At 36.4% G+C, this 16,704-nt stretch overlaps 1 protein-coding gene across 1 annotated transcript in view; it reads right to left on the bottom strand.

Moving 5' to 3' along the window:
• Positions 1-3,153: 3,153 nt before the first annotated feature.
• Positions 3,154-16,704, bottom strand: part of ADGRA3 (adhesion G protein-coupled receptor A3) — a 54,922-nt gene continuing 41,371 nt past the window's right edge. The window contains exons 11-19 of the mRNA XM_054633037.2: positions 16,414-16,575; positions 15,930-16,133; positions 14,616-14,829; positions 14,287-14,495; positions 9,589-9,713; positions 8,935-9,058; positions 7,147-7,292; positions 4,921-5,016; positions 3,154-4,732 (exon numbers count right to left, since the gene is read on the bottom strand). Coding sequence (XP_054489012.2) covers positions 3,490-4,732; positions 4,921-5,016; positions 7,147-7,292; positions 8,935-9,058; positions 9,589-9,713; positions 14,287-14,495; positions 14,616-14,829; positions 15,930-16,133; positions 16,414-16,575 — 2,523 coding nt within the window. The 3' untranslated portion in view covers positions 3,154-3,489. The remainder of the gene's footprint in view (positions 4,733-4,920; positions 5,017-7,146; positions 7,293-8,934; positions 9,059-9,588; positions 9,714-14,286; positions 14,496-14,615; positions 14,830-15,929; positions 16,134-16,413; positions 16,576-16,704) is intronic.

Raw genomic sequence — 16,704 nt, 5'->3', positions numbered from 1 at the left:
GGTATATAAACCTCACTTAAACTAAAACCAAACTCCTACAACACAACAGGTTCCCCTTTTTTGAAAGCAAGGATTAAAATTACAGTGTGTTCATTTAAATTAGATGCTTTTTTCATGTTTTATGTTAATCTTGAACTCCAAGGAGAACAGTACTTCTCACTGATGTCTATGCTATTAAGCTCTCTAAAACCTGGATACTGTGTCCTATAAAACCAACCCTTCAGTTTGCTCAGGGATGTGCAAAGGCAGCAACACAAGCCATCAACAGCTTCAGCAAGCAGCACAGTGCTAACAGAGCAGTGGTCAGAATGCAATTAAGTAAAAATGAAAGAACTTAATAAAAAAAATCCTTGTTTCTTCCAACATCTGAAGTATTTCTTAACCTACACAAAGCTTAAATTATTAGCATTGAAGGTGTTGATAACGGGTGAGATCCAATTAACAAAGGATGCCTTTGTCCAAATTAAGGTGCAAATGAGACTATATGCCAAGTCAATAGCATGCATTTAACAATTAACATGAGGCAGAAAGATAGAAAATTCTGTGTAGACTTCATCACCTTCCAGATCTGAAGGGGCATACAGGGAAGTCAGAGAGGAACACTTTATCAGGAATTGTAGTGACAAGACAAGGAGTAAGGGGCACAAATTGGAAGAGGGGAAATTCAGGTTATGTATTAAGAAGAAATTGTTTACTCTAAGGGTGGTGAGATACTGAAACAGGATGCCCAGGAAGTTGTGGATGCTCCATCCCTGGCAGTGTTCAAGGCCAGGTTGGACACGGCCTTGAGTAACCTGGTCCAGTGGGAGATGTCCCTGCCCATGGAAGGAGCAGTTGAAACTAGATTACCTTTAAGGTCCCTTCCAACCATTAACATTCTATGATAAAACCACCAAAACTTTTTTAGCCATAAACAGGGTGTGCTTATTCCCTTTTCCACTATACCCATGATGCTTTTCAAAGTCTGCCTCTGCCAGTAGTATGACTGCACAAATATATTCACTTTTATCATGGAGGCAACCAGCCCTACCTACTGTTTCTAGTCTCTCCATTCTTTTGTAGATAATACAAACTGCCCCCATAATAGCACTTTGTATTATCTGTTTTCCTTTATATATCTGATTAATAATTGTAGCAACTTTCTCATTGATCCACTTCCCATTTGGAAGGCCAAAATAAGCTTTTTGTGGTTTTGCTTTGGTGGATTTTTTTTTGCATTGGAGTGATTTAGGTGGTTTTTCATGTGAAGATTAATTACAATTCTGAAAATAAGCTTGCTTTACATTATTAGGAAAGTATGAAAAAGCCTGAAGATTTTCTGTTTCTAATTTTCCTAATAAGATACTATATTGAATATTCCCCCTTTTACAGAATCTAATAACCTGCCTTTCATGTTTCATTTACAGAAATTCTTTCAGTTTAAGATTCTTCATGAAAAATGCAGCAGATGAGAGTATCAATGTGTTTGTCAAGACTGTATCAGAGAACAATGTCTTATCATCTGAGCCAAAGCACTTGTTAGATGAAAAGCTATGTATATAGCAGTGAGTAAACTAAGCATGTTCATTAGAGTTTATCAGTGATGATTTAAGAAATATTTTACATTAATGACCCTGTCTGTACCAAGGCTAGTCAGAGTTTATTAGGTACTATGAGAAAACCTTTTTCATCTCATCAAAACAGGGCAAACTATCATGCTATGCAGAATTATTACACATAGAATTTATTTTAAAGGTGGTTTTCAAGAAATACTAAACTGATGTCTGGATCCAAGCAAACCTATGAAAAGGGGCAAGTGCTAAAAGCAACGGGAAAGCAGATGCTAAAGGATAACTGATCCTACCCTAAGTCCTTATCATACCTCATTCAGATAATAATCAATCTGTGGACTGTTTGAATATCTTTCATGTATATGTGAATTACAATTTTCCAGCACTATATTTTTAAAGATAAAATGTAGGCTTAAATTATTTGCATGAGTACATACATTTGTTACTATAAAAAAAACCCACAGTATTGACACCTGATTAAATATACTGTAAGAGTACCTCAGTTTGAGCTACAGACTGTGAGTTACTCCTAGCACATCCCCTTACTGTCTGCAGTTTAGTTTTCTTGACTTGTAGCATTTGGAATGGAATAAGATCAAGTTGCTGGTTTTGACTTCAAGGTCCAAAACGGCATTTCTGCCCCCAAAAGGAGCTCTCCTGTACCAAACAACAACCCATAAACAGCAATTACAAAGCAGTCAGTCAGTTGTCCAAAATGTGTAGATACCTTATCAAATAGATTTAAAACAGCTATTATATACTTTTATATTTAGTTAAAATTCTTTTCTTTGGTAATACCCATAAGCTCCTTTTTTTCTGAGTCTATCCTTATGGTAGCTGTAAGGTTGGATACAAGCTAAAAGCCACCTCTCCTGAAACCAGGAAAATAGAATAGCAATGAAAACTGAGTCATACACCTGTCAAAATGTTCCTGAAAGAATTCTTAAATGGTAACTACCCATGAGAAGTAAAAATAGAACCCAAACTCCAACAACACTGTCCTACTGCAGACGTTTGTACAAGAGGTTTGTAAAACTAATCAAAGATTAGTTCACACTGTCAGACTACTAGAGGCTGCAGTAAATCTGGCAAGCAGTAATTAAACATACCTGAACGAGTTTATAAATTATTTAACACAGTATTTAAATAGGGACAATGGTAGATCTGTATCATAACTCAGATACACTTAACTAAAACACCCAAAAGTGGCAAGTCTGAAGTGGGTACCCAACTAACCAAGCATACACAACCCAATTCTATTTGCTGTTTAAAGGCTGAGTTGTGGTATCTGTACTTGATTATACAGAAGCATTTTTTGCTATTTAATACACATAGCTTTAGCAAAATGGGTATAAGTGCTGGAAACAGGTACAACCTCAAGCACCTCTGCAACTACAACTTCAAATTGATCACAGCAGCAGAATGATACAAAATATTATCTTGTTTACACTGAGTTGCCAACAATCTAAGTGTAGAAAACTGTAACTTCAGTATTTTATCGGTAATAGAAGCTCATAAGTTTCAGATAATGAAACAGTAAAATCAATACGACATTCAGTGCAGTAGTAATTTAAATACCCAACAAAAAGGTGCAACTTTGGGCTGCTGGGGAAAATACTATTTATTATACATTTAAATACAAATTTGAAATGTGTTGTGGACACATCTGCAGGGTTACAGGTAAAAAAACCGTACAAAGTTGTGTTCTGCATCTCTCAAGACTGACACTTCAAAAAAATTTCACAAAATACCAAACAAGAGTTCATCTTTGTAACAACAGCAAAGGTAATGTTGCATAAAATTTTTTGCTTGGCATATTATCTTTGTTCCCTCCCTGCATTAAGTACCTACAGTTTGTAAACAGTTTTAAAAGTGTTAATAGCTTTAAGGAATGTGTAATCACAGTTTATATGGATTCATCCCACAAACAATTATAATGCTACACAGTAGTTTCGTGTTTCCATAACCCAGTTCTAATATTACCAGTACTGTCTGCAGTGAGCAAAGGTCCATCCTGTCCACTGCTTTTCAGTGGCCCATTTTGGATGGCTAAATTTAAGCCGTAAGATTTTTGCTGGTTTTCAAGTTCGGCTGCTATTGGTTTCCTCAGAATATCTTTTTTATTGTTGGTAGCTATTGTTTTCTCTGTATTTCTGCTACTTTTTGGAAGTGTACTGCAAGCATCACTGCTTTCTTGCTGGGACTGGTTATACTGACGTTCCCTGTATGCCAGATAGGCCCTTCTGCTCCTGGAGTGCCCTTCGCTGTTGCTCTGGCGAGTTTTGGGTAAGCCATTTTGCACACTTCCCTCCACACTCGTGGGAACGTCGTAGGCATATTCCCTCAGCACTGCAAGCCTGCTGGCACGATGGCCCTTGCTCCTGTTCTTATGGTGCCGGCTGGGGTGTCCGTTCGTCCGGAACTGTACCTCTAATGGAGCTACGTGCATTTTGATATCATTATCTACTGAATGCTCGGTCAGACTGTTATCAAGTTGAGGACCTGTGTTCAATGGCAGAGAAGTAGGGTGGCATTGAGCTGCTGCAGCTTGTAAGTTAGTTAGTTTACAACCTTGAGACGAATTTTTTAGGCTCGAGGCACTTTTATTTGTGCATGAGGATTCTGCGCTACTGTTGGTGCATTTTGGGGGCTCTCCGTTGGTTCCACTGGAACTGGAGGGTGGCACATTTACTTGCACTGAATATGTACTCCTTCCTGGGCAGCACGTTGTTATCCAAGCATGCCTGACATCTTCCCTGTTAATGCAATGGTGTACCATAAGAAAGGCACTGAGGCTTAAACATGTCACTCCAAAAAAACAGCTGAAGATCAGGTCCATAGGATAATACAGGGAGATGGACAGAGCTCCAAAGATCCACAGCGTCACATACAAAACCAAAGTAAGGCCCACTCCCAGAAGCTGTGCTGGAAAACTGTGCTCGTTCTCCAAAGCAGACGTGGACACCAGGGACACTGACAAGGAATCCTGATGGGCCAGTTCCCCATGCTCGTTGGTGGCCAGACGCTGCTGCTCCTCAACGGGCTCCTTCAGCTCGTATTTGCGTTCAGGGTGACGCTTTAGTTGTATGAATATGCTGAGGAAATACATACAGTTTATGAAAATTATAAAACTAGCAGGTCCATAAAATGCTCCTAAGCTAGGTTCCCAAGCCATCCAGCAACTGCAAAAGAAACAAAGCAAAGAATAAATTAATAACTTGCACAAGTTACTTACGCTTTTTTCAGTTCATTGACATGATCTTGTCTGTGGTATGTTTTCAGAAAGAATCAGAATTAATTGCAACAAGTATTCAGAGAAAAGAAAACTTAAGAAATCTTAGGACAAAGCTCTAACTTATAGGGTACTTACTAAGGTGCATTAGGTCTACTGCCATAATTTCGGATGTTTGCTGCAGCTGTTATTCCACAAACTATGATAGGGATCCCTCCACCAATAAGGTAGAACCTAAAAAATAAAACAAATTTAGTAGCAGCTGCTTAAGTGAAATGGATTTTAAGTTACCATGAGGGAAATTAGAGCTTTCCAGGATTTGGGAAGCATACAAGCTCTTTATGAAACTAAATAGGCTGAATCAGGTTTGGGCTTTGGCAGTATCAATTGTTTTTTAAGTCTTCTTCACTACAGTTTTTCTCCTCCTGCTGTAAGCTGCCTCTCTCTCAAAGCTGCTCACTCCCACCTCTCACTTGCAGACACTGAACAAAAGTATACAGTGCTAGAAGGAAGAAGCAAAAGCACTCAGTCAGAAGTTGTAAACTGCTGGAAAAGAATAAGGAAACTTAGAATAAAAACACTAAGTGGTTTTTATTAACACTAATTTATTTAAAATCCTGTGTTCCACAGATGAACCTGCCTAATATTATATACACTGTTAGGTGAAATTTTTTTGGGTGCAGGGGTTCAGCAGATGGCAGGTTGGTTTTGGTTTTTTTAAAATTTTTAATGGAGTCTCTAATTTTACAGTATATACTTCCTGCTTCCCTGTGGTGGTATTGATGAAAACTTTCAAGAAGAAAAGGGCCTATGTTGTTGGAATAGCTCACTTTTCATTCTGATTTGTATGAATTCACATTCCATTCATTAGTGGCAGATCAATAATTACTGACCAGCAGTCAAATTAACAGCACTCAGTCCTGCAGCTTATACTAATTCACTCCAAAGTCAGATCAGAACACAAAAGTGAAAACTCTTACTGTGACATGTGGATGAGCATTTGGTTTTTATCAACAGGGACACCTATTACAGTGGTCCTGGAATTTTCCACTGCATTTCTGATAATTCACCAGAAATTACTCTTCTCTCTTTTGAGACACAAAACAACAGTCTAAAGCAAATTATGACTTTTTTGGAAATCAAGATACACTGAATTTATTATTTACTTGATGAATCCTACAAAGATCAGATTCTGACATTGGTTTATTCTGTATCTTGATGCAGTAATCAGGAGCTGGCCAGACAAACAAATCTTTATACAAGTACTACATTAATGGCAGTTTTATTTTGAAACTAAGTTTAAAAGACAGCTGAAAAAATAATCCTTCTGTGGCCTTTCCATACAAAAACATCACATATCTATCTGACTGAGAAAATTCCTGATCTGCAGGAAGCTGGACACTGAGTAAGTCTGAGAAATATAAAACCTGTTTGCTCCATTTTTCTCTTGGATACTTGCCTCCAGAGCTACTGCCAGTGTCAGAGATGAGGTGCTCAGACCTGAAATGGCATGTTCATGTCTGTGCAGAGCTGAGCCTGTGAGGCTGGTAATTTAACTGCAACCTTTTCCAAAGCAGGAACTTCATAATAAATGATAATGGATATAAAATGCTTGTATGTAGCATTGAAAATGTTACTTGAAAAGAATTAGAAAAGCACTTCTGTTTTTCTGCAGTCCCTGTATGTACAAAATCAAGTTCTTTAAATATTTGCCTGTAACTAATCAAAGTTAATCAACTTCTGCCACCTTGTGGAGAATTTCACAGTAGCAGTTTTTAATTAATATCCAGAAGCTGAGGAGGCAACATGAACAAGGTACGTCAGTATTTTCTAATAAGAACACTGCACATATGTGAATTTAACAGAGAATTAGTTTATCTCATTTCTGGGATTTCAGAAATGAAAATTTTAGGAGGAACATCACACAAAGAACACTATTTTCATTTGATAATGAGTGACACTACTATTTTTCAAGTAATTTCTAAACAATCTTTGGAAAATATATTTGACTTTATCTACTGAAATTGCAGTGTTAAATTGTGTTAAGAGTTCTACACATTCTTTCTTCTGACAATTTAATGGGTTGTGTTGCTGTCTGAAGTCCTAAACAAACCTTCAGTGGTGATGCTGAAACACTACTGATTTTTAGTTTACCAGTCAGCAACTCAGCATTGCATCTGTAATACACTAAGACCAATAGTCTTTCAGCTCATCCTCCTTAACATAACACTGAGGAACAACAAAATCTAAAGGAACTTTACAGACCTGGAGAGAACACAAGGGGAGTGACTTTTTACATTTTCTGGTCAGAATATAAATGTATATAACCTGGGAAATAAGGAGCCACAGAAACAAACAACTCACCTCAGCATTGGCCTGGGTGGAGGAGGTGGCTCATCAGGATCTTGACACCTTTTTGCTTTTTTGGTTACCTGCTTGTAAATATTACGAGATGTCACTCCCAGCCACAGTACTGTTGCAAGAGTGGAATAATGGAGAATTATCCCAACCTTAAAACAAAAACAGACAACAAAAAAAGAATTAACCCCCAAATATTTCCTTTCTACTAAGTTAATACAGAAATCATTAGACTCACAACTCACCATAAACCTGAAATTTTCAGAAGCTCAATTAAAGAGAAAAAAACCCTCTTACTTTATATGACCACTCTATCAAGTGATTGTCATTATATTTTTAAACAAAATCAAAACATTATAGTTTAAAACAAAAAAAAAATATGTATTGCAAACCTTTAAAACCTAGTAACAGGAGAAAAACACTTTCAGAAGTGTACATATCAATCATACACTTTAGGAAACTGTTTTTACAAAAGACTTAAAATGTCCTGTGTTAAAGATATTATTCAAATTGAAACAAGTAAGGGAACAGCAGACTCGTGATACTGTGATAAGTATGAAGCAGATGGCAAAACACAGACAGCCAACACTCATCAGCAATTTTAACATAATGCAAAGATAAAGAAAGTGCATTAGATATTTAACCTGCCCAAACATTAATGCAGTCTGCTTCACAGTGGAATCTCCTTATCCTCTACTGCCTTATTCCCAAGCCAACACTGCCATGACAGCACATGCATGAAGAAGGGGCAACACTTTAGTTCCAATTAAGCTGACTACAAGTGGGTTTTTTGCCTTTTTCAGTCACCAGTAAAAACACACAACTCTCAAACAGCCTATATGTTTGAGAGTTGTGTGTTTTTACTGGTGTAATTCTGGAGGATTTCTGTCTCAAGGAAGGTATGAAAAAAGGTGTGTGTATGTGTGCACACACATAGGAGAAAGATCAGGGATAAATTTAACTGCAACACTTTGAACAGTCAACATAATAACTCCAGTAAATTCAAACAAAAAGCGTTATAGAATATTATGGTGAGGGATGTGAAAATTTTTGTAATCACTGGATTAAAACAAAAATTAAAAATTTCACTAACATTTTTTGAAAGCAGCAACTATTGTTATACTGAAACACTGCAACTGAATTGAGATGGCCAAATTTTATGTGGGCAAATCATTAAAAAGAAGGAGTCTCAATAAAGCATGGAGGCTTGAAACACTTCTCTCCCCTCCCCTTCAGTTATACTGAGCAAATGGAAATAGATATTTTAATACCTGTGAAAATCAGATCTCACGTGGCCTGTAAAGGCCACATACAGGCCTATAAAATAATTTCATAGTAAGTCAGTCTCAAAACCAGAAATAACCAATAAAGTTAGTTTCTGTTGTAGCATTTTGGGAAAAAAATATCTGTTGCACATTTTACAAGGGTATGTAGTGATAGGAGGAATGACTTTAAAATGAAAGACTGTTGATTTTTATTAGATGTACGAAAGTTTGTTTTTTACAATAAGGCTGGCAAAACACAGGCACAGGTTGCTCAGAGAGGAATTAGATGCCCCATCTCTGGAAATATTGCAGGTCAGGTTGGATGGGGCTCTAAGCAATCTGATCTAATTGAAGATGTCTGCCTTTACTGCAGAGGTGTTGGACTAGATGACTTAAAAAGCAAAACATTCATTCTTTTTTCTAGATTTGATATTTTGATGAATGCCTATACAGCATTAGAGTGCTGTAAGTGGCAAGGAGGGCATATTCATATATAAGAGTACAAAACCAGTAACAAAGTTTTACTTACCGCTTGGCAAATACTGGCATTCCTGGTCTGAGTTATGCCTCCAATAAACACCACACATGTCAGGAAAATATGAAAGCTCAGGTTAACTAACATATGCCAGCTTTTAACACTGATCCTGATCACACTGTTAAAAGAAACAAATTAGACAATATAAAACACAGCTACAATACTGTTTTCAGAAACTAGCATGATATTCTTGTGATAAACAACATATAATTCCTCTTAATGATTGTCTGACTACCACATACTTTGTGATCAAATACAATCTTAAATTAAAACACCCACCTATTACCAACTTTATACATCTATTTGGGGCCCGAGTTAAAAATTTTAGGATTCGAGCTTTCACATCAACAGAAATGTAAAAGGCTGAACAGTTTGTTAAATTCTATCATTATTATTGAATGGCCTCCTCTTTTATCATTCATGAAGCAAAATGAAGAATTAAAGGAGAGACATGGTTATGACAGCTAAATTATCATACTCAAGAAAGACAAAATAGCTACTTGCATAACTGTTAGTTTGCATCAACAAATTTTATAAGGAAAAAAAAACACTGAAAGCATATTACTATATCATGCTCTTACAAAATAGAAAAGGTAGTCCTAAGCATGATCAAACTCATTTCCCTAGTCTGGTAATTTTGATTCCTACCTGTGATGGTATATGTAACTGACTATGATCATCAACAGGCACATCAGCAAAACCATGGCAGTGGCATAAATTACTGGATGCAGAAGGTCAGCTGGCTGTGTATATAACTCGGCTCCAGTCAAGTCCTGACAACAACAACAAAAAAAAAAAACATTAGACCACTGTATCTATTTTTTGAGGGTGAGGCAATGACAAGGGGAACACAAGAAGTAACAGACACCTTCCAGATGAAATGTCTTCCTTTCCCACTGGTCCCAAAACAACTCTTCAATTATTTATTTGTTATTTCTGGGTTTCTTCTGCAATTATCTGCTATTCTGTCTGACCTTTGTAAATACAGTCACAATTTTTACAGAGTAGTTCAACTTCATATATTTTTGAACATACAGAGAGGTCAGCAGCTTAAAGAAACACACCATTTTCTTCACCTTAAAATATTTCTATGTACAGATGTGGAATAACTGTGTCTTTCAGTTGTGATTATCTTCTTTACCAGCCCAAAGAATACCACAGACAGGAAAATGTTAAAGGATCTGCATCTGGAATGGAATGACCCCATGCACATAAAAACAGAGGCTGGGCATTGGACTGATGAGAAAACAGCCTGAGTTAGTGGTAGACAAAAGCCAACGCCAAGTCAGCCATGTCACCTGTAGCCCAAGGCCACCCTTTGCTGTGTGAGCACTGACACAGCAAGTGGGTGAGCTGATCCTTCCCTTCTGCTAGCACTGAGAGACCACCCTGCAGAAGCTGCAGTTTGAGGCTCCCCAGCACAAGAAAGACACTGACATACTGGATGGAGCAAGTCTAACAGATCACCAGGATATTAGCAGTGTATCCTGAAGCATACACTGTCTGAGGCTGAAAGTGATGTCTTTTATCTTTAAAAGAAAAGGAAGAGGGGATTATTGTATTAAACTACCTACTGGGATGGTATAAAGAAGACCAAGTCAAACTCTTTCAAACTCTTCTTGGAGCTGAATCATCCACTAATGAAAGGAAACTGACACTACCAGCAACACAGAAAATTCTGATTAGACACAGGAGAAAAATTCTGAAGTGGTCACATACTGCCCAGAGAGACTGTGTCCCTGGAGATACTCAAAGATTGACTGAATGTGATCTGGAGCAGTAAGATCTGACTTTAAAAGCAGTCAAACTTTGAGCAGGTTAACTGGACCAAATGGCACCAGATGTTCCTACCAGATTGCTATTCTATGATTACTGTTTGACCAGAATAGATAGCTGATAATTCTAAGAGAATTCAACAGCTCCATAGCACCAATTAAATTTTCTGAATTCACCCAGAAGAAGAAATAATTCTGTTTAGAAGCAGTTAAAATTTACTAAAGTTCCAGCAGTGGGGAGGGGACACAGACATGACATGACAACTCAAAAGAAACTGTAGCACCTAGCACAAAATACACAGTAAATTTTCTAACTATGATTAGTGAAAAAAATCAATTAAAAGTAATTTTTTGGAATGGACAGGATACAGAAAAAAATCTCTCCCTTATGATTCTGAGTAAGTTACTCTTAAACTTCTGGAGTTGGCAAAGTTCAAAAGTGTCCTGAAGAAAAGGAGAAAAAATTTAGCATTAAGAAAGAACAGTAAAAGATTGGGAAGAAGTTTCAGTCAGTTTTGAGAAAAAGCAGTGATATTTTTAAGCCTAAGATCAGTAATCTGATTTCATGGACAGGAAAAGAGTTTTTGAATTAAATTAAAGTCAACAGTCTCTTCACCATACCTTCAATTGTTCTTTCATCAGAATATAAATTCGTTATTCCTAACTAACTCAACAACCTCATTTCAAACTAATTTAATCAAGTTGTCAGTTTGATTCTTATCTATTTGGTTTTCTTTGGCACCTGGCAAAGGATCATAAGAATTTTTGCCTCAGGCAGCCAGTGTCATCTGATTTCAACACTTACCCATGGCCTGGTTGTTATGCAGCTGGGGATCCCTGAGAACTCACTGCTGTTACAAGCATAAGCAAATGTTTAGTCACACCTGGCCCATGAGTACCAGGCAACACAAACTATAGGGCAATTCTGCTTGCTGCTTCCAGACTGGTGCCAGGTATGTATTGGTGTGAATTTTGAGAATGAGAGCTACGAAATCAAAAGATTTACAATAATCTTCTAAAACTTGTGAGGAAACTCAGTATATGCCTTGCCTAGATAGCTGAGGTCTTGACCCAATAGCCAATGGAATAAATCAATGTAATTCTTTATCCATTCCACTGACATTCTTCATCTAGTAAAAAGAGTAAGGGGAGCAAATAATGTTATTTCTGAGCTAAACTGATCCTAAATAATTACTGAGTAAAAAAGAATGACAGTAATAGTAGAGATGGCATTAAGAGTACTGGGGAGTTTATAGTTAATTAGCAGAACTCTTGTTTCTTCTCAAGCACTATTGCTGGGTTTTTTTCTTCTCTTCAGTCTGTAATAATGAGTTTTCAGCCAAGCCTTCTGCTTATCTCTTCTATTATTAAACAGTGGTGAAGATGATCTCCAAATAAATACAAAGTTTTACAACTGCATCTTCCTAATCATTAGATCAGAAAACCAGGCAATCAGTGATGTGCTTCCTTAGCAGAGGACTTCACGTTCTGAAATGTATGAAGAAGGTCAGTACACTACAAATTCCTTTCTTCTACACATATAGGTACTAAAGTAAAGTAGATGAAAATAGAGTGAAATAGCTCTGGTTAAGTCATTCACCATCCAAGCCAGGATGATGAACCACCATGTTCGGGTCCCTCCTGCCTCTGCTGTTTCACATATTTGATGTTAATGACAACTGCTGGATTAAAGAGCAAACTTCTAAAACTGAACCCAAAAGAACTTCCTCTGAGCCTGAGACCAGAACCCAGACTTGCACAACATGATGGGAGTCTAGAAAGGAAATAGGCTATTATGGCTTTTTTGGTTAACATATGGATAGGCATTATGAAAAGCTTTTTTAGCAGCACAGAGACATCCAGAGTTTCTGCAGTGTATTATCTGTGTGCAAAAAACATCTGTCAGATGAGTGTTATTCTGGGCCCCTCCTCTCCAGTCTCCACAGCCTAACATTTTGCTAAGTGGCTCAATATTTAAAGAATACCAGTTTTGAGCGAGTATACAACAAGAGCTACTGACAGAAAAGGAAGAAAGCTGTCCCTTTCTCTAACTTGATTTCTGATTGTTAACAGGTCGCTCTACAATTCACAAGAGGATATAATTCATATAATCTTCCCATGTGTTAATTCAGAACTAGTCTTCATAGAAGCAGATTGAGCATGCTTTTCATTTTTCTTCCTCCAGGTGACAGAAATGTGACCAATTTAAAGCATAATCTCTCTTTACATGCATATTATACATACAAATGAATTTTATTTCTGTTTTAACAAATGCTGCCAAATTTTAGGAAATTATTATATATTTTAAAAATATCAAAGAAACGAACACTACTTTAAAAGTTTACTTGACTGCAGAAGTTTAAAGTAATTTAAAACACTACCCTCAAAGATAAATTGAAAAGCTGCTCTCTTAGAGCTCTTTTAAAAAGCTTGGCATGTAAATCAATTTTATATAAGTTTAGCCTGGTAATTACCATTTTATTTTCTTCTGAGGAAGATCTTTAAAAATCTGAGTTGCTAAAGAAAAATATCAACTTCTAATCCACTAATCATCATAAAAGAGTGCTCTTTCTTCCATGTATGATTACATAAAAATATATATTTAATTCCACATGGAACACATTAACTAGCCCAAAACCCATGCCAAATTTACATTTAACAGTATTTCCTAAATCTCATAATATTTCACTCAGCTTACTACCAGTCCATCTTATGTATCACATTTTATAATTTAGCATCTGTAGGGATTACTGACGAGCAGGGTAGCAGTCACCATCTATAAAAAGGGAAATTTCCCAGGCCAGACTCTAAAATTAAGAATTTTGAGAGCAGACAAAGAAGAAATTCAGCTTCCCAAGTGAGGAGCACTAAAAGAAAGTGTCTCTTCTATCACCATGCTTCTGAACTGGTTAACCATTTCATTGATGCCAATACGCTTAGACTAGATTTTGGATACTATTTTTCAGCAGTATTTTAAAAATATTTTTTATAGTTACTAAGTGTTTTGATCTTTTTTCCATTTCCACTGATGTCTTCAAGTAACAGACATACATACTAGTGAATTAACAGTTAATTTGGAGTAAAATAACTGTCTTTGGTTATGGATCACAGAAAAAATACCTGGGAAACACTCCTGGTCAACTGACAAAGTCAACAAATCTAACACAGAGAAGGTAGTTTAAAAAGAGAGCAGTAACAGTTGAAGATAGCCTGTCATTCAGAGACTAAAGTTCATGAAAGTTCCTGAATTTGATTAAGTAACTCATTAAAATGTCTTCTATAATATAATACTTTGCATATGAAAATTCTTTTTTCCTAGCATATCCAGTTGTTCATTAATTATTTATTACCCAATTAATTACACTTTGAGATATTTCTGCTTAAACCTCACCTAACCTCAACGTTTACATCAACAAAAGTAAAAACTAAAGATGCATTTATTATGTCTAGTTTTATGTGAAATGGAGCGTGGGAATGCTCATTTTCCTTAACTCAAGAAAAAAACCTAACAGAATTGTATCTTGAAACATTTTTAAGTTCCAGAAAGAAATTGAATTCCCAAGTGTCATACCATTAAAACAGCATAGTTGCTGAGGGAGTGGCACTGAATGGTGGTAATATTTTCATCAGACAGAAGGATGCGACAGCCATCAGATTTCCATCCCCCTTGTCCATTGAGGAGATCGAAGTCCCACTGAGCTGCAACAGCATCTGCTCCGTGTGCAATGCGCCGCAATGTCACGTTGATAGGAACGTGGGGACTGGCGACGTTTAACCCATCTGTTACAAAGAAAGTGTATTTGAACATACATTTCTCAGCATGTAACTAACACATTAACCAAAATAAGGGAGTCCAAACTGTTTACTAAAGATCATAAAAAAGGAATAATAAAAACAAACCTATCTTGGTAAGAATAACTGGAGTCACAACTGTACGACGTTTCCCATCGTCAGCTAGATTTGTTGAATTTCCTGTTGCTGGGAAAAGCTTTCCATTGCGAAATGCAATAAGCTGAAGCTTGTAGACAGATTCATCTGCTGGTCTGATTTCTCTTTTTTGTTTTTGGGTGAAAAGGGAAGCTGGCAACTGGATGGAGGCCTCTACAATTGTGTTCTAGAAACAAACAGTTTTTAAAGTTCAAAACCAGTTTTTTTAAAGTTCAAAAGAGAAAACTATGTTCCTTACAGAGATTAAATTAGCAACTCTTCTATATGTACAGAGTCAGAGATGAATGCATTTAGCAGACTACACATTGTGACGAACCTATTTGACAGTGTTTTCAAGTAATCCGGGATAAAATAGCTTAATCAGGTTATTAAAGCCTTAAAACATTTTTAAAAGAAAAAAAATGTTAAGATTCTGCAGTTATCTTACTTGTTACAGAGAGTAAAGTTAAAGTTGGTATCAGTAAAGTCTTATGAGAGTTTTTCAAGACTAGACTATTAGCAACTAGAAGCAGCAACCAACACAAGCAGAGAGAAATGCTGCAATTGTGCACTAGTACCATTCAAAACAAAATGCTGTGTACAAACAGGGTGGTTTTACTTGTATATAAATGATACTTGAGTGAGAAGCATGCATATAATTTCACAGAATTACACAAGCATAAATTGTAATATACATTCTGCAGTGACATTCAAGCAAATTAAGTGCTAAAAACAAACTGGTGAGTTGGGGAATATAACTGAAAAAATACTTTTATGGAATATGAGGAAGTGTTTCCATTTTATACACACCCATATAGAGATGTAATACATGTAGGTGAGTGTGTGTGTGTATATGCACATGCACACACAAATCTATCTTCCACTTCATGCTTAATTACAGTATTACTCTGAGCAGAATATTTCACATTTTTAAGGACACTGCTAATATCTGATATAATATTGAATTAAGGTGAAAATACAGAAAAATAAAGATGTATTATTACAAATTAGGAAGCATCTCAATTTCCATACTTATGAAAAAGTCAGAAAGGATCTTTCAACTTACTAAGTTACAATGAAGAAAACTACACCTACTTATTAAAATCTGTGTCCATTAAAACAACTATTTTATAATCAAACTTTATTATCCTTTATCCTTTTAATTCTTCTCACGGTCATTTTGGATTACACAAAAATGCTAATTTAAACTTAGTAACAATAAATTTGCTTGCCAAATTATTCATATATATTATTACAAAGTCAGTAGGGAAACAAAGAGCATCCCACCTTTAAAGCCAGGCTTGACAGTGTATTTGAAACATTGCACTTAAAGCTTAGTTGTTTATCTAGATTTCCATCTGGGTCCCTTCTCCCATAATCACTGAGTCCTGTACGGTCTGATGTAGCCACTTTCTGAAATACGGTGCAAGTCATCCCAGTGAAACCAGCAGCCTTTATTACATAGGCCTCAAGAGCAATATTTGGAGAATACTGTAACAACAAAAATCAAACATGAAATTATTTTACACACCACAGACAGGATAACAAATAATCTGAAAGGGATTCTCTGTCTTCAGAGAAAAACACATTCAGAAAACCATCCCGGTTTATCTGGGAGGTATAAATCTTTTCAGAGTATTGCTCTACTCCCTTCAGAAATAGTAGGCATTTTGAGTAATGTCAGCATTTATTAAGAAAAATAAAAAGCTATTCAAATTCAAGAGCAAGCAAAACCTCTTTTAAGTAAGTAAATAAATAAATTCATGCTTACAGTAGAATAAACTTGAGCTCCATTTGCAAGCCGATACATAGCAATTTTCTGTAGACACTGTACAATTCTGGTACAAGCCTTGGCTTCCCTTTGTGCCATCCACAGAACACGTTCATCAGCCAACATAATATTACTTGCTATGTCCACCATGACGTCGCCAAGCTAACATGGAAGAGAAGTGAGACTCTTTTATAGGTATGAAAGCATTCAGCAGGTAGGGTCATTACCAGAAAACACACAGTGAGTTGGCAGCACAAAAAGCACAAAGAAAATGGTTGCTCCTTTTTCAAT

Source organism: Agelaius phoeniceus, chromosome 4 (genome assembly GCF_051311805.1).
Source record: "Agelaius phoeniceus isolate bAgePho1 chromosome 4, bAgePho1.hap1, whole genome shotgun sequence".
In the NCBI taxonomy this organism is placed as follows: Eukaryota; Metazoa; Chordata; class Aves; order Passeriformes; family Icteridae; genus Agelaius; species Agelaius phoeniceus.
This window is presented reverse-complemented; position numbering and strand designations above follow the sequence as displayed.